This window comes from Leptosomus discolor, chromosome 4 (assembly GCF_034619465.1).
Source record: "Leptosomus discolor isolate bLepDis1 chromosome 4, bLepDis1.hap2, whole genome shotgun sequence".
Classification (NCBI taxonomy): Eukaryota; Metazoa; Chordata; class Aves; order Leptosomiformes; family Leptosomidae; genus Leptosomus; species Leptosomus discolor.
Window position 1 is genome coordinate 32,142,404 of NC_141394.1, and position 25,452 is coordinate 32,167,855.

General features: G+C 37.1%; 1 protein-coding gene across 2 annotated transcripts in view; it reads right to left on the minus strand.

Moving 5' to 3' along the window:
• The window catches only part of CCSER1 (coiled-coil serine rich protein 1), a 649,058-nt gene that overhangs the window by 312,292 nt on the left and 311,314 nt on the right, over window positions 1-25,452 (minus strand). For both annotated transcript variants that reach the window (XM_086464487.1, XM_086464486.1), the window contains exon 7: window positions 15,916-15,999. In XM_086464487.1, the coding sequence (XP_086320613.1) occupies window positions 15,916-15,999 (84 nt within the window). The remainder of the gene's footprint in view (window positions 1-15,915; window positions 16,000-25,452) is intronic.

Genomic DNA, 25,452 nt, shown 5'->3' on the forward strand with positions numbered 1-25,452 from the left:
TTTTACCACGTGAAGCCTGAGAGACACTGTTGCTATTTTACTTCAGAAAGATTAGCTTTCGATTTTCTACACAGATGCCGGGGGGAGCAGTTGTGCGTGGGCGATAGCATATGGCACTGTCAACCTTTTCCTTTCTTCATTTCCAGCCTGATGTTAAAAACCCCCACCTTGTTCTTTTGGTTATTTGTTTAAGGAGGTCACACCACTAATCACAAAGTCCAGACATGCAACTTAGTTAACACTGGCCTTTTTTGCACTCTTCTATTTTCAATGCATTACATACATCATCTTTAAATCAAAAGACACAATCTGATCTAATGAATGACAAAGTAAGTTGCCAACAATCTTTACATGTGAGTTATTACATTAATACACCTGTCCATCAAAAGCATGTTATTAAGTAAATGAAGCATTCTATTATTCTCCTACAAAATGGATACTTACACTTTTCCCCTCTAGGCATACAATGACAGGACTTGCTGTAAATCAGGACAGCTCATCAACACATCAAGTAGCTACGCTTATGCATGCCCCCTAAAGACCTAGCCCTTATTGACAGATAAATCATCATGAGCAGAAATTAGAACTTTCTTTCCTCTTATCTTTTCACACTGAAGTTTCGCAGAGAAAAAGTGCTAGTCAGAAAAATATACTCTTTTTTTTTTTTTTACATTATAAATTGGCTTAATTGTGACTATGGTAGACAAGCTTTCACTTAGAATTTGTTTTGTTTATTCACCTGTTTTTTTTAAAGACTTTGTGCCTCCACTAAATAACACACGTGGGTATAAATGCAATCAAAGCTGGCTGCCAGGAACAAAGCCTACAACAAGAGTGTTCGCGGCACAATTTAAGGTGCTTCCCAACCTTGTGTGACAAACAGAAAACAGCCACTCTGGGGCTGGCACAAGTGAATGAGAAAAGGACTAAATTATTACTTCAAGTCCTACAATGGAATAAGAGATTACATGGCTCTAACCCTAAGACATGAATAGGATGCTATCAACTTGGTTTTTATACTGCATTTAAGTTCAAAGCAGACACAATAGGGAGTCAAGTCCAATGTACATGTTGACGTACAGCTGACAACCAGAATTGTTAAACACAAAACAGCAAAGAACCATGCATAAGCCTGTCCATGCAATTCGCTCACAATAATTACATATGAAAAACCAAAACAGCCAACATTTCAAAGATAAAGGAAGGATAATTATTTTCACTCATTTTAGCAGAAAAACGGATGAGATGTGAAAGATGTCTCCTTGTACATGACCATTCCCAATTGCATTAATTAGTCATAAGTATAAAATTCTATTCCCATGCCTACTGAGAAGTATAGGACTATTTATAGTGCAATTCAGGAACTACTTCACTTCACCGAGTGCCTACTGGGAGACTAGCAACATTACGGGGCTCTGGCACAGTCGTCTATCTTTTATTTACTCACATCAGTGTATACAAGCCCAAGGACTCTAGCACCATGAAACACAAAGAGGGATGCTAATGATACATAGAGCTCTAAGAAAAAAAGTGAAAACCACTGACGAAATGTTGTGTAACTGGGTTTGACACTTCTTTAACATTCTTCACCAATAAACATTTCTAATTTTGCAGCCTGAAGTAATTACCAAGAAAGTTGATCAAGAAACGCTATGGCATTCACAGAGCTAAACTCATGTAACCTGTAAATGTGAAGCCCTTAACACCACTTTAAAGATGCTGCTCCATAAGTTAGACATATGGCACAATACAGTTATGAAGAGACATTCAGCAAACTAAATGAGCAAACTTTTATTAACATTTTCTGTAGATACTTCTAGTGCATACTAACGTAAGTATACATAAAAGCCTGAAAAGCATTCCAGAAGTTACTTCACACAAAAGCTTCCTCCTGTGTACTAGCAGCTACCTGGGCAGCAGCTCTCCAGGGTGAGGTGAACAACTTCCTCACCTTTCTAAACAAACTTCTTTGTGATCAACTCTATTAGCATGGGATGTTCTTTCTCTTAATTATATTATGCCAAGTCAAGAAATGATTAAACTACAAAGCATTCTGTGCAAATGGATGATACTTATCACAAAAATTACAACAGCAAGACATAACCATTAAATTTATTTTTTTTTTTAAGCAGAGCATGCATGCCTATCTATGCATACTGAATAAAATGGTAAAAATAAAAGCAATGCCAACGATGGTCTACAAATTTTAGAAACTGTATTGGTCAAAGCTGTGGAAAAAGAAAGTGAGAGTAAATTTGTTCTGAAAAGGGATCCTATAAGCCTTCAGTGTCTTGTTTTAAGAAGAAGGAGTAATTGTATCCTGGTTTAACTGTAACAAAGCACATAAACATCTAGTTGGTGCGCCATGGGGAAGCTTGAGCCTGCTGCTCATCTGAGTTACACGGTCCCACGTAGTGCTGAAATTCTGAGCTGCAATGACTCATACAGTTCTTCCCTTCCTCCCCCTTATTTTTTTATTATTATTTAATCTACTTTAGTTTTATACAGTTACATGTCCTTGACACAAAAAATATTTTTCCACATATTAATTTTCTTAAGAGTCTTATAGTTAAAAATATATCTTATTTCCTTAAAGATATATCCCATTTCAATATTGCATACCATAGTTACTCAGGCATTTCTGAAGATTCAACTAAACGGAGGCAATGCTGGATTCTCAGCTCTATAGGACACCTTCTACTAGGTCTTTGTATGATTATCCCAAAGGTCAGCATCCGTGTAGAAACGTCAGAGAGAGAGAGAGTCTTGTTGGGATATACACTTAGAGGTCTTACCCTCAAACTGGAGTTCACCTGAACTACTCAAGCTCACTGTTAGAGCCCTTGTTTAAGAAAAATCAAATTGATGCTCACCTGCCTCTTTACACTTAAAAGAGACAGAAAGAAAGAGGGGAAAACAAACAAACAAACCCCACCACACCACAACCCAAAAGCTTCTCCATGGGTAAGTTCCTCACATTTTAAGAGGAAAAATACTAGACAGCCGAAACATCAAAGTATTTCACCTGTAAGTCATAAAATCAAATCTAGCTGAAACCCATAGTGAGTCAAATCCTTTACTATCCATTAGATGATTATTAACATATATAAAATGAGGTGAATTCTGCTTCTACTGAGCAGGCATCTATACCACCAAAACATCATTTGTCATTAATATCCACCTTTCATAAAGTCTAAGCAACCTGATGAAAAATTAAGTGAACACGCAGGCTGAACTTGGTTCTTTCATGTCGCATAATAATTCTCAGTCCAGGGCTCAGTCATATCAGTAAAGCAATACAGTTAAAGACATAAGACACAATATTTGGTGCTTGTGATAAACAGGTTGATTTTTTTTAATCTGTACTTATCCCTTCCCAAAGGCCTCTGGATGGCTAAGTAGAGCTAAAAACACAATTGTAATTTGCACAAATACCAAATCAATACAACTGATGTATGCTTGCTTGAAGTAGAACTCCTTTCTAATTATTTAATCTCTCTTTACTCAAATTTTCTCTGATGTGCCATTGATCATTTCATAAGGTGTTTTTTAAAGCAGATCTTAATATTGAACTTACTTGTATGAAAAAATAAGCTCTGTACTATTACTTCTTATTTACATTTCCAAACAGACTCTGACAGCAAACAGGAGAGCTTTATTCCATTTTACTTAACAGTATATCTAACAATCATAATACATTGTACTTTTAACCCTTTTCACAGACACAGCAGTATGTATAGGAGAACACAGGCCTGTCTTGATTCTTCCTTTTTCTGTGTTTGTTTCATTATTTAAGTACATGAACCCATTTAGAGAAGGAAACACTACGGCATCTGGTAGAAAAGGTAGGTTTTGTGATGATCATTTTGGAGACATGTTAGTGCCTCAGTATCACAGTTAAACATTAACCTAGATTTCAGGCACCTTTCCCAAGTGAAAACCTAATATCTGCACCTTATCCACTAACAGGAAAATATTATTCACCAATACATTGCACATGGCCTCAATTCCCTACCCTGGCCTGAATCCATATTTTACAGTTTCCTAAATAATAAGTTCCTAAATAATAGTTTGACTTCTGATACCATTAGAAGACATGCTAGGAGTCTGACAACTAGCTAGATTTTTGAATAACACCCATATGAGAGAAGGATCATGTTTTCAACCAGTCCAGCACTCCCTAAAATACAATCATGTAAATAATAATTTTATTAAGATGTAATTTGATTATGATGTGAATAATAATGTGATTTTTGCTTGGACTCTAAGATCAGAAGTTTAACAGGGTGCTGGGCTACCATGCCAAGGACAAAACCAGCAAATGACTGGAAATGTTTTTTCCCCTCTTATCAGTGCAATGGAGATTTAATCTGAAAATAACATATATTGTTTTAGGATCCCCAGTATGGGAGGTGGAGGCAAACTGGAGAGAGCACAGACCATTAAGATGGTGGCTCAAATGACATACAAGGAAAGGCTAAGGGAATTGGGTTTGTTCAGTCCCGGAAAGGGAAGGCTAAAGGGGGATCTGTTTGCTCTCTTCCACTACTGAAGAGAGGATGAAGAAGCAGCAGCCAGATCCTTCTCAGAAGGGCACAGAGAAAAAACAAGAGCAACACGCCACGCTGCAATGAGAGAGACTCCTACTGGACACAAGAAAAAAATAATTCCTCACAGGACTGGTTAGACAGGCAGTCCAAGGAGGCTGCAGAGTTTCCGTCCCTGAAGAATTTCAACACATGGCTAGAAAAGGCCCTGAACAACCTGGTCTAACCTTGAGCTGAACCCTGTGTTGAGCAAGGAGGTAGACCTGAAATGGAATTAAGAAAAAACTTCATGAGACACCCTATTCTGCAGGCATGTTTCACTACTGATTCTAGGAATTATTAAAGCCATAACCTCAGCTTTGCCACTCTTTTAGAGTTTGTTCTTTCTACACAGACAAACAGAAAACTGGATATCCATGCAACATGAAGCTTCCTGATTTCCTACAGGTTATGTACATTTTCAATTCCAAGTTAATTGTCACTTTACTGGTTAAGGACTAGCACTCTCTCTCTCCCCACCTCAAACAGTTTTTGGTAATAACAACATATCTGAAAAAAGCTTGGATAGTTCTGAATTTTGCTGGCTAGGCAGAATGGTCCACAGAATCACAGAAAGGTTTGGGTTGGAAGGGACCTTAAAGATCATCCAGTTTCAACCCCCCTGCCATGGGCAGGGACACCTTCCACTAGACCAGGTTGCTCAAAGTCCCATCCAGCCTGGCCTTGAACACTGCCAGGGAGGGGGCAGCCACAACACGAATTTTAAGATTAAAAGATCAAGAGAAATAGCCATACATTACTAACTCAGATTTGATGAATAAAGATCAAATAGTACTAGACAAGTTGTCTTAAACTCCTCTAGCAGAAAGAAGGGGTAGAGAGGATAAGAGAAAGAAGCTGATGAATCACATCATGCCAGTGGTTCTGAATCAGAGGGAGAAAAAAAAAGCAAACATCTTTGTCCCTTAAGAACTGAATCTCATTTCCATAAATTAAACAAGATGCAACAAAATAAGATTACAGAAACTGATCTAAGCTTGCTTATTCACACTAAGTCAGGAACAATCATTTGCACAGGAAGTTCTATAGGCTGAGCACACCAATGTTTGTAGCGGTCTCAAAAGGTGAGTCTAGTGACAATTTAAAAATCCTCTCTATACCACCCTTCCCTTCAGAATCTATCACCCTGTTCTTGAAAGTAGTACGATAAATAGGCGATTCAGCTGAAAAATAAAATGAGCTTTCCTGCTGATCTAGATCATCCTATAATTGCACCACTTTTTATTTTTCCACCCTATTAACCTGAACTCATCCACAAACACACCAACCACACTGAGGCAAGTTTACATAAAGGTAGTTCTTCCTTCTCATCACCGCACATATTATACAACAGTACAATAGCTCAACTTGTTCTTTCCAAAACCATAATATTACAGCATCCTATTGCCCAACCAGCATTGTTTGGTGAAACCCTCATTTGTAAGCTGGAACACAAGATCACACTGTGAGAATGCCTGGTATTATAAAGTCCTGTGTTGATAATCGGTGAATTCTGATAAATACTACAGCCTGCAAACTCTATTACTCTTCTGGTAAATCATAAGAGCTCCCTCTGAGAAAAACAGTATAATCTGTAAGTCAAATTGGGAAATGTAAGATTTCTTGTCTTGCATTATTACTAGAAAACTTCAAAATATGTTACGTGCCTTTCAAATATACTGAATAATTCATAAACAATAGCTCTGAAAAAAGACAACCCAAAACCCACCGAAAGATGTATTTTCACTCTATATCCTGAACTCAACAAAGAATAGCAAGAACCAGTTTATAGCTTTTATTTTACCAGACATACAGAGCAACATAATGAAAAATACTCAGAATTTAACACCCTGACAAGCCAAATAGATGTATAATGTGTGAAATTAAGTTAATTTACTATTAATAGGTAGCTATTTTCTTCTCTTTGTAATTTAAACGTAATACATGGTTAAAAGTCAGTAAGATCATCGGATTTTATTTGATTTTCTGATGATGACCATATATTACCTTTTTATCTTCTTCTAAATCAAGATACAAAGGAGTATAAAAAGCTCATCCAGTTCAACTACCAAAGGAGACAAAATATGAAAGGAGATATTAAATAAATATAAAAGATTAAATATTAAATAAAAGCAATTTTTTTTGAAAGCATTTACCAAAGAAAGTAGAAACTTGCAAGCTAGTTTTCTGCTAGGACGCCAGTCAGGCTTTTGTATATATATAGTCTTGTAACACGCTGTTTATCAATGATATCCCACATGGAACTTTTTACTACCAGTCAGCATGAACGCGCACTATATCACTTCAGTCATCTGCCTCCTCCCTGAAGGGGTGATGAAGCATTTGTACAGATCACTGCCTACCTCAACAAACCTCCAGTTTAAATACAGGGTAATAAGCAGGTCATTTCTGAAAGCTTTGCCACAGAATCCATCCCTTTCTTGTTATATTGGGATACCAGTGAAATCTCATCGAGAGCTGAAGGTATTACAGCTGACCATTAATCTGAATGATGAGCTTGAAAATAGCAGCAGCCGCCACCCCAAAACCAGAACCAGGCATCAAGTCAAAATTCTCAAATAATGGATAAAACATGCACGGGACATTACAAGAAGTGCACACTGTGTGGGGTTTCTATAGAAAGGAAGAGGGAACAATATTTCAAAAGATGAAGAAAGATGCAGGAAATCAAAACAGTAGAAGACTCAAAGTAGAGCATTAAAGAGCTGGATCGAAGAAAGAGGCTTGGCACTGTGACTAAAACCTACCTCTCGCTGTCAGACTCCTACTATGTTAAAAAAAAAAAAAAAAAAAAAGGCATTTATCTTAATTCTCTGAAATAAATGACACCACTTCCAATAGCTATTTAGCATCAGCATCCTTCTCGCCATCCTAGTGAAAATAACACAGGACATCCAAGGTGTTGATTAGTTACTCAAATCTAGAATCATAGAATGATTTGAGTTGGAAGGCACCTCAAAGATCATCTAGTTCCAATCCCCCCTGACAGGGATGGAGCATCCACAGCTTCCTTAGGCAACCTGTTCCAGTGCCTCACCACCCTCAGGGTGAAGAACTTCTTCCTTGTATCTAGTCTAAACCTGCCCTCTCCCAGCTTCCAACCATTACCCCTCGTCCTATCACTGCAGGCCCTTGTAAAAAGTCCCTCCCCAGCCTTCTTGTAGGCCTCCTTCAGGTACTGGAAGTCTGCTAGAAGGTCTTCCCAGAGCCTTCTCTTTTCCAGACTGAACAAGCCCAACTCTCTCAGCCTGTCCTCATAGGAAGGGTGTTCCAACCCTCTGACCATCTTGGTAGCCCTCCTCTGGACTCGCTCCAATAGCTCCATGTCTTCATAATCACTGAAAACTGTGCCTCAAAGAAAGCAGAGCACCTGAGGAAGTGTTTGAGCACCCTTTGGGCCATGCAATATTCATGACACCAGAGCATAAAAAGTATCTCCAGTGAGAAAATCTCTTGTACTTCAAATAACACTTTTTTCTTACAAAGAAACGGAAATTAAGTAATAAGAGAATGACAAAAAAAAAACCAACACAAAACTTGGAAAGAATCCATGGAGTCAGCTTCTTTGAAGCAGTATTAGTTAGATCTAACAAATACATCAATACAGCTAATTCCTTGTTAGGTTATTTATTTAAGAAAGGATAGAGACTGCAGCTCAGGTTTTCAGTGTCTTAAGAAGAGTTTCTCAGTCCTTACATCAAAATATTTTCAAATACATGTTTACTATTTCTCTTTCTAAAAATTCTTACTCATGGACAAAAATGTCTCATTTATGGATAAAAATATTTAATGTCTTTAAATGCTGGAATATACTGTGAGTAAAGGAAAAAATAGTCATTGAGGTTGAAAACCACACGATACTCCTTACAGAACTTTGCTAGAATGTAAACAAAAATGATATTTTGCTATTAAAATACAGATGATTCTTCATTTGTGATGTTTGCTACACCAGTATATACACACAGACTCTTCTGCAAAACATTATTCTTATATTAAAGCTCTAGTGAACCACACAGACAGATATCCTCACATCTTCAGAAGCAAAAATATTTCCCCAACCAGAAAATTAATAATTGGAAGAAACAGTGCCAGCTGATTCATTAAACTTTGCTGTACAGAGCTGAGGATAAAGCATTAATTAATCTGAAATGCATCCTCATCAGATGACTACAGTAAAAACGTCACACAAACACCTTTAGCAACATATTGAAGCTGTTAAGTCATACAAATTAAACTGCTGATCTCAAGAAGCAAAACAAGCTTTCCAGCATACAAGTATTTGTTTTTAAGCAACTTTACTTTTCTTTTTGCTCTTACAAACACACATAACGCAATAGCATGTCATTAGATGATACTGCAGAAGTAATTTTCATGCAAGCTCAAACTTAACTACTTCTTTGAGAATTTATCTACTATCAGGAAGATAGGGCCATGTGAAACAACAGTATGTTTCCATATTTTTAGCCAACTTGCTTTCTACAACCTTCTTTATCACAAAAATACTAGCAGTTCTTAGGTGGAAAGTAACTACCAAGGAGCATACTGAATAAGAGAGACAGTGTGCGCATGTGTGACTGAATGCATGCATGTTTCTGTATCTATATGTACACATTTCTGTATATATATATTTATATGTGTGTGCATGCGTGTGTATGTATACATGAAAAACACAAACTGAATTTAAAAAATCCAGGATTTTGAACAATCAAAACTATACAAAAACCACACTGGGTCTTTGCTGCCTTCTTCATATCCTCTATTGCTAGCACTTATAAAAACCCATAGATTTTCCTTTGCCTCAAATACTCAACAAGTATTCTGCATCACAAAATCTCCCTTTGCAAGTCCCAGGTGAGGACTGCTCCAGTTAGCCCCTTAGGTGAGGCATAGCAGCTTAGTTCCACAGAGCTCCAAGGACACAGGTTAATGCTCTAGTTTGACCTTGACACAGTCATGGTATAAAACAAATACCACACTATATGCTGCTACATAGGAAATATAATCTGCCATAATCTACCACTATTCATTTAAGGCAACGTCTGAATCACTAAAAATATGTGTCAGTCAAAAGTATGTAACATCTACAAAGCTGATGAACTGCAACATACAAAGTCTTCCTCCCCACCACACCTCCAAGACACTGCCACTTCCATTTGTCCTACAATTCATCTCTTGTTGGCTATCTTTGTATCTTAAAATGGATTAATTCAAATCAGTTAAAAAAAATAAAACGAAAAATGGAATGGTGACATTAAGACCTACTTTTTTTTTTTCACATAAACCAAAAAGTGAGGTTCTCTGAGATTTTGGAGTAATGCCAGATCATATTTGCCTGCTTGTACTATAAGTTCCATTAGTAAAACGCTGCACATCTCATGAAGCCAGCAGCCTACCAGTGATACTGCTGCCAAAGACAAGCATATGCGGTGCATTACTCTTAAAGGAGCGTAAGCCTCAGCACTGTATCTCAAGGGAGACCTTAGACAAATTTCATATTTTGGATTTGCTCATTTCTGCAGTGTTATTTTTATGAAATACTCAGGAGCACAATCTCAGTGAAACCAGGAAGACACTACTCTACGCTAGTGACATGGTCATTTATCTATGCCAAACAACACGATATGACAATGGTTTGTGATACGGACTTAAATCTCATATGCAGAATCACCTCCACAAGTGCCAGGGAATATTAAAGATCCTATCTAACTGGCAGCTTCTCATCAAGGGACTGGTGAGACGAGGAATCGGAGCCTAATCCCCATTGTGTGTCATACGATATTGCCACTTTCACACTCCACGTCTGTCTTGTGGAACTGATTCAGGGAGTAATTACAGCTCAGCTAAGCCTTTTCTGGAACACATGCAATTAATTCTCCTGAAAAAAAGGAGGAAAGAAGCTTGACACTTTAATAATGTTTAAGTACACCTAATCTATTTCTTTTCTGCTCCTAATGTTTCCTAAATATGACAAAGAAAGAGGATTTGAAAGTACTTACAACTGCCTGTTCTTATGTAAATCATCCATGGGTCTGTAATATCCCCTCATAAAATAGCCAACATGAAATGATACTACAAAACAGCACAACGTAGAGCAAGTGAGTAATCAGCGTAAAGATTAATCTAGAATTTATTTTTTTTTTAATATAAGGACTACTATTATTTTCAAATGTGAATTACCTAATTTCTTTGAAATTTCAAGGACTACTTTTTTAAAATTTTGAAAATAGACTGGATTAATCAAAAGTTCTCTTTTTCCTAACAATTCAAAAAATGGTATTCACCATGAGTTCATTATCTTATTTTTCCAAATCTCACTCTTGGCCTGTCAAAACAAAACAAGTTGTGATTTTAAGACTATACAATTCAAGGCATCTGTACCAGCCTGACGACATTTTGAGGTGATTTTTACACTTAACCCAAGTGTCTCTCATAAACAGTTCATCAGAAGGATTCAAGTGCATCTCAGGCTTTCTTTTACACTTCAAAGCTGGATAAGAAATACTCATCTTCACGATACTTCAAAACCGCAGCAAATGGCTAATTACCCATTATTGAAATCAACCTGCAGAAAAGAGCTAAGCTTGCCATCATTCTGCCCTCCAGGAACATACTATATTTAGGAAATTAAACAAAAATAATAAATGAAGACCCAAAAACCCCACTCCACAACACAACACCACACCACCCACCCCCAAAATCATTTAACATAGGTTTGGACAAAAAGGTAGAACCTGTTTACAATTTGCAAAGAGAAATCAGCAAAAAAGAGGAGTTATGTTTTGTTGAGTTGATTGCAGAGCATCTAGTCCTAAAGCGTTCATTTCTACAGCTTGAGGTAAAGCTCACTCAGCTTGCACTGTACCTAGCCATTCAATGAATGTTAAAAGTCTGACATCTGATAAAGAGCCACCTCCACAGCAGAAAAATATCTCCAACAGCTGTGCTGTAAGTGGGATTAATTTCCTGGCCTAACTTTGCCTCCAGTTACACTCAAAATCCACACAAACTGCCTCATTACATTTTTTATTTCGATGGGACAACACACATGACTCAAGTCACGCAGGGAAATCAAAGTTGAAAGGATAATGTTGTTAATGCTCATTTTTCAGTGTGAATGCTGCTGTACCAATGGCAGCAGTAGAATAAATGTTACTGTAAGCAGCACTCAGTTATTTTTGCCACTATACACCAAAATATTTTCTGCTTAAAGTCATTCTAAGTGCTCACACTGCAATGGAAAAAGATTAATTTGGAAAACGTACACGAAGATGCAGTTGCAGGTAGAGCTGAGTAGGAGACAGCTGAGGTTTCAAATATCTTTCTGTATCCAACGAAAATGAAGACTTTATCTTTTTTTTGTTTATTTTAGGGGAAAAAAAAAAAAAGGCAGGCAAGTGAATTACTTCTTTTACCAAACCCTTTCTGGATAAGAGGATATTTTCATAAGTACAGCTTTGAGACAAAACGATGCTTCGAACACAAATTTTAAGTTCCTTCTCAGGTTCACCATTTCCAAGGAGCTTTAGAGCAGTTTTGGGCACTTGACATCTTGGAAGCCAAATTCGCCTCCAATTTCTGAAGCAGGTATTTTTTAGGACATAATGAGATAAGGAATTAATTCCACTGCTCTGTCTACCTATATTTATTCCTCCAAAGATGGATAGACCTGATGACCAAGGGAGTCAAGCCAAAATTATCACTAGAAAGCAAACAAATAAAAACATTGGTGAAGGACTATTTTTCTAAGTTCTTTGTTTGCTCAGAGGTGGATGAGGGCTCCATGCATTTCATCCTTTGTACCTGGGTCTTCTAGCAGAATATCTAAACCCCTGTTTTCATTCCTCAAAGATTCACCCTTTTCTCCCTTCAAGAGTAAGACAGCAACTAGAAGACAGAACAGTTGCAGGCGCTCTGAAGCTCCATCAGCTTACAGCAAGTCAGCTCACGCTCCATTGACATTTTTCACCCTCAGCTCTGTTCAAGGTCTCCTTCATAATGCACTCAAATGCAGTAGAAATACTTTTTGAAAATTAAGAAAATCAAAGCAGAGAGGGGGAATACTACTATAAAACTCTAGAAAAACTAGAGAAGAAAAAGAAACAAAAGCTCCTTGAGAGCCAAAATTTACCTGAAGTTCACTTTAGGTTAGTTGCAGAGTTCTGCAGAAAAACTAATTAATCAAGAGTTTTAAATCTGCATGCAAGCATCCAAAAACCACAAGGAAAGTACAGATTTTCATTTACTTCTCTCTAGAAGTACAAAACTGCTTCCCTCTCAAATTGATTTTCATGTTAAAGTGCTATCTCTGAATTAACATCACAATGCCATGATTTTAAGACAGGCAGGTTATATTTACAACTGTTACATTTCTGTATTCTGAATGACAATGGAACATGGGTTGTCCCAAGATACAAGAATAAAAATGATAGTTATCCATCAAGTGCTATATGTTTCATATATTGCAGCTAGCGAAAAGGGATAGTTTCATTAGCCAAAAATTACTGTTCTACTTCTCTTTTGTAAACATTCACTTTCCTAATATTTAGTCTTACAAACACATAAATAACCGCAGGATCTGCAGAATATTAAAGCATGTTTTGCATCAATCTTTGGCTGAATTGCTATAAGTGAAGAAAATATTTTTATCAGCATTTTCTAGCAATCATTTCAAATTTACTTCAACAGCTCTAAAAAGAGAGCTTATTTTCCCTGAATAGTCCACTGTATGCAGCTTCTTAAAGCAGCTCAAGCAATGAGAAGCAAACCACACAAAGCTCCCATTGGGAGGGCAAAGAAACACACAAAGGGGATTGCAACCACCCAGCACCTGCAGCAGCTTCCTTAGCCTGCAGGATGGTAGGTGAAGCTTAAGCAGGAGCTTCCCCTAAGGGCCTGGGGCCCTCCAAAAATCCCCAGAGCAAACCAGAGAGGGAACTCTGGTTGTACCTTTTGGTGGGCCTCAGTATTTAGCAGTGCCGCGGTGGCAGGGCCCAGGGCACCTCCATGAGAAGGACACTGGATGTGAAGTGCAAGAGGTGGTAGCCAGAAGGACTGGAGCCCTGCTGCTCTTCAGAGGATGTCCAGTTGCATCCGTGGCCTCATATAGTCTCATTACAGGCATCAGGGGCTCACTGTAAGTATACTGAGGCTTTCACATGCTTAAGATCAAAACCATCATTGGAAAGAGTTGCACCATAGCTGCCTAATTTCACAGAAGCCTAAGCTGAGTGGGTGCTTCCCCTGTTGGATGCTGAGGTCCTTCAATAAGTAAACTTTAGTTTAGTGATTCCATGGATGCTAACAAAGCAATATAGTCACTTAATTTCCTAAAGATTGTCAGAATGTTCAGCTCTGGCACAAGTTCTAAGTGTGTTTTTAGTGAGTTCTTTTATTAACCCATCACTTTAATTCTAGCTGCTCTAGAAACCCTGCTAGCTCTTACAACACCCTTAAACACGCCCCCCCCCCCCCCAACTTTTTACAGATAAATGGTTATTACAGGAGAATACACAACAGAGATTAAAAAAACACATAGATGGCCAAAGCTAACATATTGACTCTATACTTACACACCTCAGACACAAAAATCCTTTTTTCCAATCCCATGGGCACTCACTACTCTTTTTTTTCATTGGTTTTGTAACTTTAAATCCAGCTTCTGTCATGTTGATCTCCCAGTATGGCTTTATTTAGTTCAATAGGAGTAAATGATACACACTGAGTCAAAACTTAATTTCAAATGACTAAACGGGGTCTCAAGACTCTCACCTGTACTCTCTTTTACAAGTCCAGCAGCATCAAAACTGAAGCCAGCTAATCGTGGATTAAATCCATGATACTTACTTTCAATCATATGGAAATTCTTATTTCATGACCCTATGAAGATGTACTTTTCTCTCTACTATGAGGTACAGGAACTAAATTCTCTGTAGGACTTCTTTTCTGAACTGACATATTTACAGATGAACTTTGACAACAGTTAACAGCATACAAGCTACAGCTCACTGTATCAATACAGGATAATTTTACACCGACAAAATTGTTGACCAATCAAGTAGCATATGTTCTGAACTAGACTGACATAAAATTAATGCTCCAGGACTGTGCAGAAGCTTGATGTTCCCTGTGCCCCATTTTGTCATTTAATTTTACATAATAATTACATAATACATCATTTCTTAATGTAGCCAAATATGAAACAAAGAATATTTATGACCTGTATTTATTTCGCAGATGTTAATATAGCAAAGGAATCTTTTATCTTTGAGCAGCATTACATTTTTACCATGCAACTTGAAACTCATCTATTTGTGCTGGTGTAAAAGTATACTGGTGTTTTTGGTTAGTATATAAAAGATGCAGCAATGGATGGACCTGAATTCATTCTGTTCAAGTGCTGAGCTAGCCACTAGGCATGAGACAGAAAGGCACAAAAAGCCCCTGAGCTCCATCAGATAATTAAGATCTAATTAGGGAAACAACTGCACCTCCCAAAGGGTGATTATACAAAATCTTAGGTGCCTGCACACCTGCAACTTCCATGTAAGCGATGTATATGCTGAACGTCTTTCTGAATGTGACAACCCTTGCTTTCTCTGAGAGAGAGAAGGCAGAAAAAAGCTCTGTCCTTTATTTAAAAATATTGGGGAAATACATGTTTTTTAAACACGTTCCATCAAAAATGGAATTTTAAAACCATGTTACTACAGCCCTAATAAGACAATAAAATCCATTTTCGTGTGTTTAGGTTTTTTAATTGCTACATCACATATTTTACCTCAGTCACTTGAGAGCATTATGGCTAGGCTTAAAATGGTAGTACTCAAGCATTAGTAGCTCATAATGCTAAGGAATGGTTCAGCAAGTCTAAGAATATTTATTACTTTATTTAACTTAAAGACATCTATTAAAGAGAAAAACAGTATTTCATTTTCTACTGAACAATCTCATAGATGTGAAAAGCAGCTCATGATAGAAGTATTCACAATTCATCAGGACATGTGCATGGCCCTTCAAGATCTGTGGCATGTGCATATAGTGCTGTGCTACTCCTCTGCCTCTGATACTGCAAGACAACTGTCAGCACAATCTTTTCAAAGAAACTTCTACTAGCAGTGCATCTACATAGTAGCCACTTCAGAGACTGACAAGTCCCTAGAAATGTAAAGTCAGTGTTATCAGTGTTTATCTGAGTGATTAACATAGTCTCAGGCTAGCTATTCTGTAGTGGGTGTGAAACTGTATTTCTTTAGTTTCTGGTCTCCGGTCAATGACCTCAAAAAAAACCCCAACTGCTTCTGCCGCTTACCAGCTCCTCACGAAGTTGGGCTATGAGTTCATCTCTCTCCTTCAGCTGCAGCTTCAGCACTGAGCATTCATCTTTTATTCCATCCTACAAAAACATCAAAAGAGATGTTATAATAGGCTTAACGCTTTTACTTCACTCCTGACAAGAAAAGGCTGTTTCACATAGTGTGAGATAATTACATTCAAGTAATGAAACTCAATTCTTCTTTGTCATGTGTGGTATTTTCAATAACATATTCTAAGTTGCTGCATAAACAAATTAATGCATCCAAAGACATTACATAGAAACGTGAATAGCTCCCTGCACAGAAGTCCATTTCATTGTTTTCTAAATAATTTAAGCCTTTTTACTGAAGATCCTATCAGGTCATTCCTTTTCAGTTAAGGAACAGCTATGAAATGTTATAATTTTACTCATACAAAACAACATCAGAGAAATATCAGTTTAGAAGCATTATTGTGGAGCTCTTGATCTTGGAGCGGGTGACAAAGAAAGCACAACAGACATGCACAGGAAAAGTAATGCATCCTTCCCATGCATACATCTTTTGTCCCACATCAGCCAGAACAGGAGCAATTCTGGTATTAACCGGGTCGAGGAAAGAAGATAGTTACCGCTTAGCGATATAACCATTGGCTATAACTCAATTCGACTTGCATGAAAATGAACATAATAGCTAAGACTGTAGCCAAACCCAGGTCCGTGAGGCATGCTGCAAGCTGTCCCCAGGCAATTTCATGAGTTCATGTAAGCCTAAACATGTTATTTGGAGAAGAAATGTCAATCACATATTTTTGTGATGTTCTGATATACATCCAAAAGGAGAAAATCAACTGAATTGTCAAAGAATAAAAACCCAACAAACTAATCAGCCAACTAGCTGGCCGTACAACTATAAATCAAGAACTGTATCTTCGTATCCTTCTAGTACAGAGATATATTTACAAAGTTGGGAAATTTACTGGTTTGGAGTATTATTATATTCCCCAAAAGAAACAAGCCATGCAACAAGAAAACTTTTGGAAATATGGTGATGTTTGCACAACACTTAGTTTAAAAATAAGAACATCGGACCTCTAGCTAGCAGATGACAATGAGTATAAAAGCGCAGAAATTATTTAGACCATGAAGAGCTCAGGAGTTCAAAAGGGTAAAACCAGTGTGATAAACTTGAACTCTGTCAGTACTAATGTGTTTGTAGCTCCAAATGAACACATAAATATGAGACAAAAAAGTAGAGTGTGAAGTCCATTTTCCTCACGTAAATGTTCAGTTATAATAATAAATAACAGAATCGGAAGAAAAAAGAAGATACTCACATATAAACCCCCAAATATTTACAACTGAAGTAAGAAGAGATACTTCGCTTCTGGCCGGCAGGTAATGAACCTACTTACACACTAGATCAGTACTACATACAGATCTCCCGAATGATTAAAATTCAGAAAAAAAGCCAGAAATTGCACTATCTCCTTTAGGGAAAAACTCACAGGAATTTTTCTTTGGTACATGGTATAGCAGCATTTCACTCTTACTATCTATGCTGTTTAGGAACATTAGCTGAAAATAAAATACTAGCACATCCCAGAATACATCCCTCAGCACAGAATATGTTATTAGTACATATTTAACATTTTTGTTAGGAAAAGTATCTGCTTATAAAAAAGACAGCTTACAGTATCAAGAACTTCACCATTATTTTGTCAAAGTGAGGTCTTTATTTAAAAAAAAAAAAAGGTTTTAAAAACGATGTGGCATTAGCTATTGTAACTCGATTTCTAATTACATTATTCTGAGTTCTTTTTGTCAGCAGTTTCACATTGTTCCTATCTCCTGATTTTCCCTTTTTAACTTAAAAAAAAAGGTTGAAAGAATACACAGTGGAAGAAGGAAAACAACAAGGTCTCATAGCAAAGACTATGACAAAAATAGCTTTTAGAAAGCATGCACAAGCAAATACAGCAATGAGGCCTGTAATAGTGTATGGCAGATTTTTGGTGTATACATAGATTTTTGAGATGAGCTTTGGCACTAGGTGTTGTCTAAGAGGCAATGCAGGCCTGCCTTGGACTAGTGAGAGCTTGAAGAAAGATTTTGCCTCCCAGAGCTTCCAAAAAACTTAAAAACCACAGTGCACCTCTCCTGGCAAAAAGCAGTCATGCACCCAGCTGGATCTTCCTCAACCACACACCCCTCTTGCCCACCACAGTTCTCCAGGCACTTCTATATTTCCTGCAACAATTTTCTCATACAATATAGACCATAACTGGTGTTACAGTTTGGAAAAACATATCTAGGGCTAAGGTAATTTTTCCCTTGTCTTGCCACATGTCAGTGAAACTCTGATTAACACTTCCAGTGGGACATGATTCTTGTAAATCAATACCCCACATGGCTCCTATGCAGACTATTGCAGCTTTGTAAAAGTACATCCTGCGATTTCTGGGGCACTCACTGTGCTGGGATACTTGAGACTACAAGGGTTGGACCCATGCACTTGCCAGCTTTAGAGAAAAGAATACCTATTGCTTCCTCCCCTTACTTAGCTTAATACTGAAAATCATTTAAGCTAGCAGTCAGGTAAACTTGACTGCAGAATGCAGGCACTATGACCACTGCCGCCAAGCAGAAGACTTCATCTGTACCCAAGCATCTCAGCAAGGACTGACCTTAGACAGGATCTTCCTTGCAACTTGCTGTATAGGCACATGAATGCACAAGCAGGTGTTACCCAGAATGGTCTAGTAAAAGGGAAATGCTAGAAATTCCCAAATTTTCATGTTATTCTTTAGTAAAAGTATAAACATAGTCTATACCCCATCCCTCTATACCACACTGGGTTTGCAAGCAGCAGAGAGTTCTTGCTGAACACTGCAGAATTAGGATTTTATAATCCCTTTTTCTGCATCGTATCTGCAACGGCATCATTTGTTCTGCAAATGCAAGACAACTGGTGCTTACTGCTTCTGTTTCTATTATATTTTGAGGACATTTCTGCTGTAATATCAACTGAGAACACGAATAGAAGAAAGAAAATAACATACACAAATAAAAGAGAAAAAACTAGTCGACTGCAGAAAGACTTGGGTAATTTCAATATCCCATACATCTGTCTGAATGTAGTACTAACAGAATAAAAAAAGTTACAGAACCAACTATCTGTTGCCAAAGTAGTGAATACAGTTCTTCCAGAAAGTAACTATTGAAAGCTAGGGAAGGAGAGAAGGCTCCAAAAATCACATTCTTCTGCAAGAGCCAAAGTATTTCAGTGAAGGCTTGTGTGGAGCATACTAAAGAAATCGCCCATCACTGAAAGGGGCAGCAAAAGCTGGTGGAATCCTGTGTTATTTATTAGTCTGGGGGCAAATAGCAATGCATACCAGTGCGAATTCAGGAATGGATCACCTTTACTCCTTTGGAGGCCTGAAATGTTTCATTATCTACTGTGAAACTGTAGTACAGTGTAAGGCTGCTATAGAAAGACCAAGAAATTTGTTGAGAAAAATTTCTCAAGGTGAATGAGGAATAGGAGACACAGTTTGATGGGGTTTTATATTAAAAATACCAAACCTACCTGAAAACCAGAATTCCCTTCTAAGGAATTGTCACAACAATAGACATCAAAGAGGAAGAGACTTGAAAAGGATGGTCTGCTTTTAGTATAGTGTGCAATCGGCGCATTCTAAGTCTACACTGTAATTACAAAGCTGGAAGAAACATCTTCCCCCATAAAGTGGAGCTTTCAGGACACACTTTGAATACTCTGGGGTTGCATGATTCACTATCCCCACATTCCAGTTGATACTTGACCCAAGCATTCCTATGTTTAGAAATAAGCTTATTTATAATGCTGTCTATGATCATGTATGGAAACTATTTCTCATGTTTTTGCAGCCCTTATAATATTTATAGAGTGTAAGAGAAAAACGGATTGGCATATAACTATTGCTAAGTTCACATGCCCACCAAAAACAATTAAATGACCACATATTTAAAAGCTTGCTAGGTAACATTTACCATTTCTATTTACTAATCAAACAACCTTGGGTACTCTGATTCCTTATCTTTCTGCAAAATGAGTTTATACTGGTATATTTTAACAAGGCTATCAGTCCAATGAGAATATAGATGCTACAAAAATATTAGTCCAAATAATTCAATCACATGCTCTACACATATTTTCATAAGCTACCTCTATACACTGTAGCTTTGAGGTGTTGAGTTTAATAAATTGTTGAGTTTAATAAATTATATGTACTGCATATTACATACACTATTACATATTGTAATGATATTCTCATTATTTTTATGAATGTTGTTCATGATCTCGTTATGAAAAAAAAAAAAAAAGTAATCTGCCCTCCATTGCAGTAAGCATGTTCATAACAGGCTTCCCCAAGTCTGGAAATAGTTAATAAAAATCAAAGTCAATTAACAGCTCATTTTTAAAAAGAACTGTTAGATACAGTATGATCTGTAAATAAAATGCTGCATCTTCAAACTACTTTCTTTTATTAAATGGACGTAATCAAAAAGGTTTGTAGTCTAAATTCCAGGTGTACTTCACAAAAATGCTAAAGCAGCTGCGTGCAAAATGTATATCATATTTTCCTCACTTATATTCTCTGATACCGCAAATAAAATCCAAGATTTAGCTGTATATTTACTATGGATCTGCTGTTATTATTGTACACATTGATGGTCAGAACAGCCTCCAAGTTATCACCTTGGTACTTATTTTCAGTCACAGACTGTCAGCGGTTGCTATGTCTCAGTGATAGTATTTTGCTATTTTAGTTTAATTCTGTCGATCTGGGAAAATGCTAAACATAATAGCAAATCTGTTTCTCATCAGATCAGGTCACGAGATGACAAATTGTACTGCGTGTTTGAAGACAGCTGCAGCAGGTTATGCCTAAGTGCCAAAAAGCATAATCATTTCCATTTTGAAAACTTACTTTATACCTCTTCATACTGCAGAACAAATAGGCATATTGCACTTACTGTAATCAAAGCGCTATAAACAGAACCAACCAAGTATTGTGGAAGATAAATTTACTGCAAATTTACTTTGATACTGAACAGAATATGCTGCCAAAATAGTACCATAAAATTAGAATATTATATAACTCATTTGATAAATGTGCTGAATTCCAGATGCTAAGCAGATTGTTTACCAACTTAGGATAATGCAAAACCCAGCAATTACTTAGTGTCTTAAAAAATATCATCCTGGAACAAAACAAACTATCAAATTTAAAACAGAGTATCAGGTTCAGAAAGCTACATAAATGTCATAATACTTCAAGCTTCCTTTAAGTTACACAGCAGATTCATACTGTAAAATTACTAAATTTCTGGATAACTATCTAGAACATACAGAGAAAACACAGGTTATCTTAACATGTACAGAATTTTAATGCCAGCAGCGTAGCAGTCGAGTATGTACAGGGTTATGGATACCTTTTAAGGTTCACTTTATACCACGGGGCATCTGAAAAGCACCGAGTACTTTTGTGGCTCTTGAAATTTGTAGAGACACACCATTACCTATCTCCAAACTGCGACCCCACTGGTGCTAACATGTATCATGTTGACACACACAGTTTTATTAAAAGGAAGAGCATCTACATATTTGATATTACTCATGTGAGCAGACTTCTAGATATTACATACCGTGTTTTCAGAAACAGGTTTTTTGTCAGATCATGAATAGTTTTATTGCTTATTGTTATTATTGTTTTAATGAAAGTCTTAATGTTCTTAACATAGAATCATAGAATGTATTGGGTTGGAAGGGACCTCTAACGGTCATCTAGTCCAACCCCCCTACACGAGGCAGAGAATCTAAGACCGCATCATTTATTTCAGGTGTCAAAATGAAGTCACTGGTTCATCTCTGGGAGATGTTCCCCTGATATATTTACACCGTGTTACCGTGTGTACGCAGTATGATTTTCTAGTGTTTTATTTTATTTTTCCCTTTCTGTGTTCGCTCTAGCTCTACATATTGTATCAATTTACATCTGTCATATCAATTCCTTTCAATCACACCAAGAGAGATGAACTGCCTGCAGTTTTTCACATTTGCAAAGCACATTGATTTTGCTTCTTTGGCTCATCTGTGGTTTTGGTGCCATGCCAGTCCAGTTAGTCTTGGCTGGAGTCCTGACAGTGTTCTCGAAGAGCAGCCTCTGACTGCAGGCAATGGTCACACTTAACTTGCCTGCTTCTCGTGTCACACTGCCATGACAGCTGTTGCTCAAGCCCAGCACAAGGGCGAGGGGGCAAGTCCATGCTTCAGAAATTCCCATTAAAGCATAACATAGCAACTCAGAGCCATCTCCCATGGCCACCTTGACTCAACGCAAACAGAGTCTCACTACAGAGTATCTTTCCAGTAGGAACAAGACAAATCAATAAAATCCTGAAACAGCTTTGGAAGCTACGGTCATATCAGAAATAGACATCGTTACGTACATCATCTTTCAATGCAACTACAGCATTCAATTGACATTTCTAAAGGAACAGCTCCGTATTTTATTTCTTAATCATGAAATCAAATGAAGTTTGATCAAACGGAGCACAAGATCTGATCTTATAATGATAAATAAGGGTGATTAATCCTCATAAAACCTTATGGAATTCTATACCATGTTCTACATAAGTTCAATTACATGGAATATGTCAATAAATATTTTACTGGAACAATTTATGGCAGCTATATCCATTTGAATAATAGAATTCAATTCATATTTTATGATGAAGGTAACACTCAAAAAGACTACCATAGGCTATGCTACTTTAACCTCAGACATTCATGAATACAGACCTAAATAATGCATTCTTCTGATCCAATTGTCAGTTAACTATGAAATAAAGACTGAGTAAATTAATGGGGGGGGGGGGATTTGCTTCAGCGTATTTTGCTGTCATCATGACTGATAATAGAAAGCATGGAGTTTAAAGGAATGCAGCTTGACTAATAAACTGCAAAACATAAAACTGAATGATCGTACCAGGTGAAACCCAAGATGTATCTAACCTGCAGAAATCATGAACAGCAGCCAGGAGTGCAAAACGTGTAACAAACATATAAATGTATTTTCCCCCCAACATAACCGCTCCTGAGCCATAATTCATATACACAGTACCACGCCTCCTTTGGTGATATCTCTAAATAAATTATACATTCATAAAAAGAAAATCAACCAAGTGAAACAAAAAAGCCAATCCCCCAAATCTCCCTTTTGTTTCAAAACTGCTGCCGAACAACGCCATTGTTCCTGTCTTGAGAATTCCTATTCATCTTCCCCGTGTCTCCCATGGTTTTGTAAGTCTGTGTGCTTACTGCACAACTCCTGTCATCTCTCTTTGAAGCTCGGGAATACCTCCTTTCTTACATAAAGCACCCTGTATCTCTGATAAAAACCTATGATCCACCTTTTCTAGTTGCACTACATCATTCATTCAATCCGGGTAATCAGGATTCCACGTAGCACTCAAGCAGTGGCTTAGCCATCCATTCACACAATTGCATTATGACTTTTTGGTTTGCATTAATTTCTAAGTAATTATTAAAAAGAATTCTTAAGGGTCCAGATTTATAGAAAACCCCCATGTCTCTTACAGTTTCTGTAGAAGGGAGAAAAAATTCAATCACAAACCCTTTCGTAAACCTAAAATCAAGTGTCACATACTTCAGAATAAACAGACTTTAGGAACCACGTCCCAGTACCGAATAACTACTCAACGGTATGCACTTTTTTTGATTTTGGTAAGTACTAGACTGATGTTTTCAGTTAACTATGCACAATGTCTGAAAGATCTCCCTCCTCATTCAGAAAAATGTGTATTCCTTTGTATCTGCTGACATTGAAATTCAACTGCCTTTCATCTTTAAATCATTCAGTATGATGACATCTTTCTACAACATTTCATACTCATTTCAGTTCTGATTATTCTGGACTCTTCTGGAAGTATAATTCTTCCTTTAATAAATGACTGCTTACTCACATCTTTTGTACTTTACACCTAATTTGCCATTAATCCAAGAGAAGCCTTTCCCATTCATCCTTTTATTTTTTAAAAGTATTTAATGAAGGGCCTTGTTCAAAGCTTTTTGGAAATTGAGTTAACTACACAAAACAGATCATCCTTATTCACATGCTGATGACTTCCAGCAGGCTTCCCAGGTATGATTAAAATCTCTGAAAGTCAGGTCTGCTCTTCCCCATTTATTACATTCATTCACAGGCCGACTAAATCTATTTTCCAGAACAGTTTCTACCAATTTAACTGGTAACAAAGTCAAATTAAAAGAACGTCTTTTTTTAAAAAAACCAAACAAACCACAAAACCCCTGTCATCTTATTTCCATCTGTCCTTTCACTAAGAGGAAGACTTAAGCAACAGATAACAGGCAAGAGTTAGTGGCTTGACAATTTCTTGTGTCAGTTTCTTTAGCATACTTGAATGAGTAGCTGGTGCAAGAGATATTTTATTCTCAGATATCTTCAACTGACATTTCAAGACTCATTCCTCAGACTAGTTCCCCCAGTGCTGCCGGTGTATTTATTTATGTGGAAACAAACACAAATCATTTTATTTTTTTTTTTACAATAACGTTATTTTCCAGGAGTGCTTCCTCACACAACAATTATATTATTGCAAATTCTCTAGAAGACCTCATGCCACTTATTAATTTGAAGAAAACTTTTATAATCAGGGTGGGGGTTTTGTTTGTCTGTTTTAGTATTTTGGCCTTGCTTATTTTATTTTTACATTAAATTGTAATGATGAAGTTTATCAATTTAATATTCTCCCATTAACTCTCACTATCATCATGGAAAAAAATACTGCATTCATATCTAATTTTTTGCCGTAGTACCAAAGCAGCAAAATCAAAATCCCTTCACACTCTTACATGCAAATAACGTGAAACCTGTAATAATACAGACTGATTCACCTGAAAGAATACCCATATAACTTTGTACAGATATAATTTCTCTCACAATTGAAATGCAGCCACTTTTTCACTGGTATGTCACAGCTTCTTTCTGCCAAGCAGCATGATAAAACCATTTAGGCCAAGTAAAGCAAAAACATCTGCCAACTGACGCATTTCTGTAAAAGTTTCATTACTGCCAAGCCAGTAAGTGCATTTCTTCATATTCAGAGAATAATGACCTACGCAAAATGTCAGTTCTCTAAACGGAAGGAGATGAGTCCAAACCAGAGTGTGTCTCCCCTGGGAGGAGATCAATAGTACAGTTCCAACACAACACAGGCCACCATGCTGAAGTCTCCCCTGAATCCACTGTAGTCTTCTACTATCAACTTGAAAATGTGACATCATTTCCATTATTTTATGCTGAATTAAACATTTATGTTTTAAAATATTCTTTCTCCTGCTTCCTGGAATCATAAGAAAATTTCAGACAGGACGAAAGGGAGCCTTAAAAGACAGCGACTTCGGCTCTTCCAATTGTGAGGAAAAATGTGACAAAACAACATCTTATGCACAATCACCAAAGG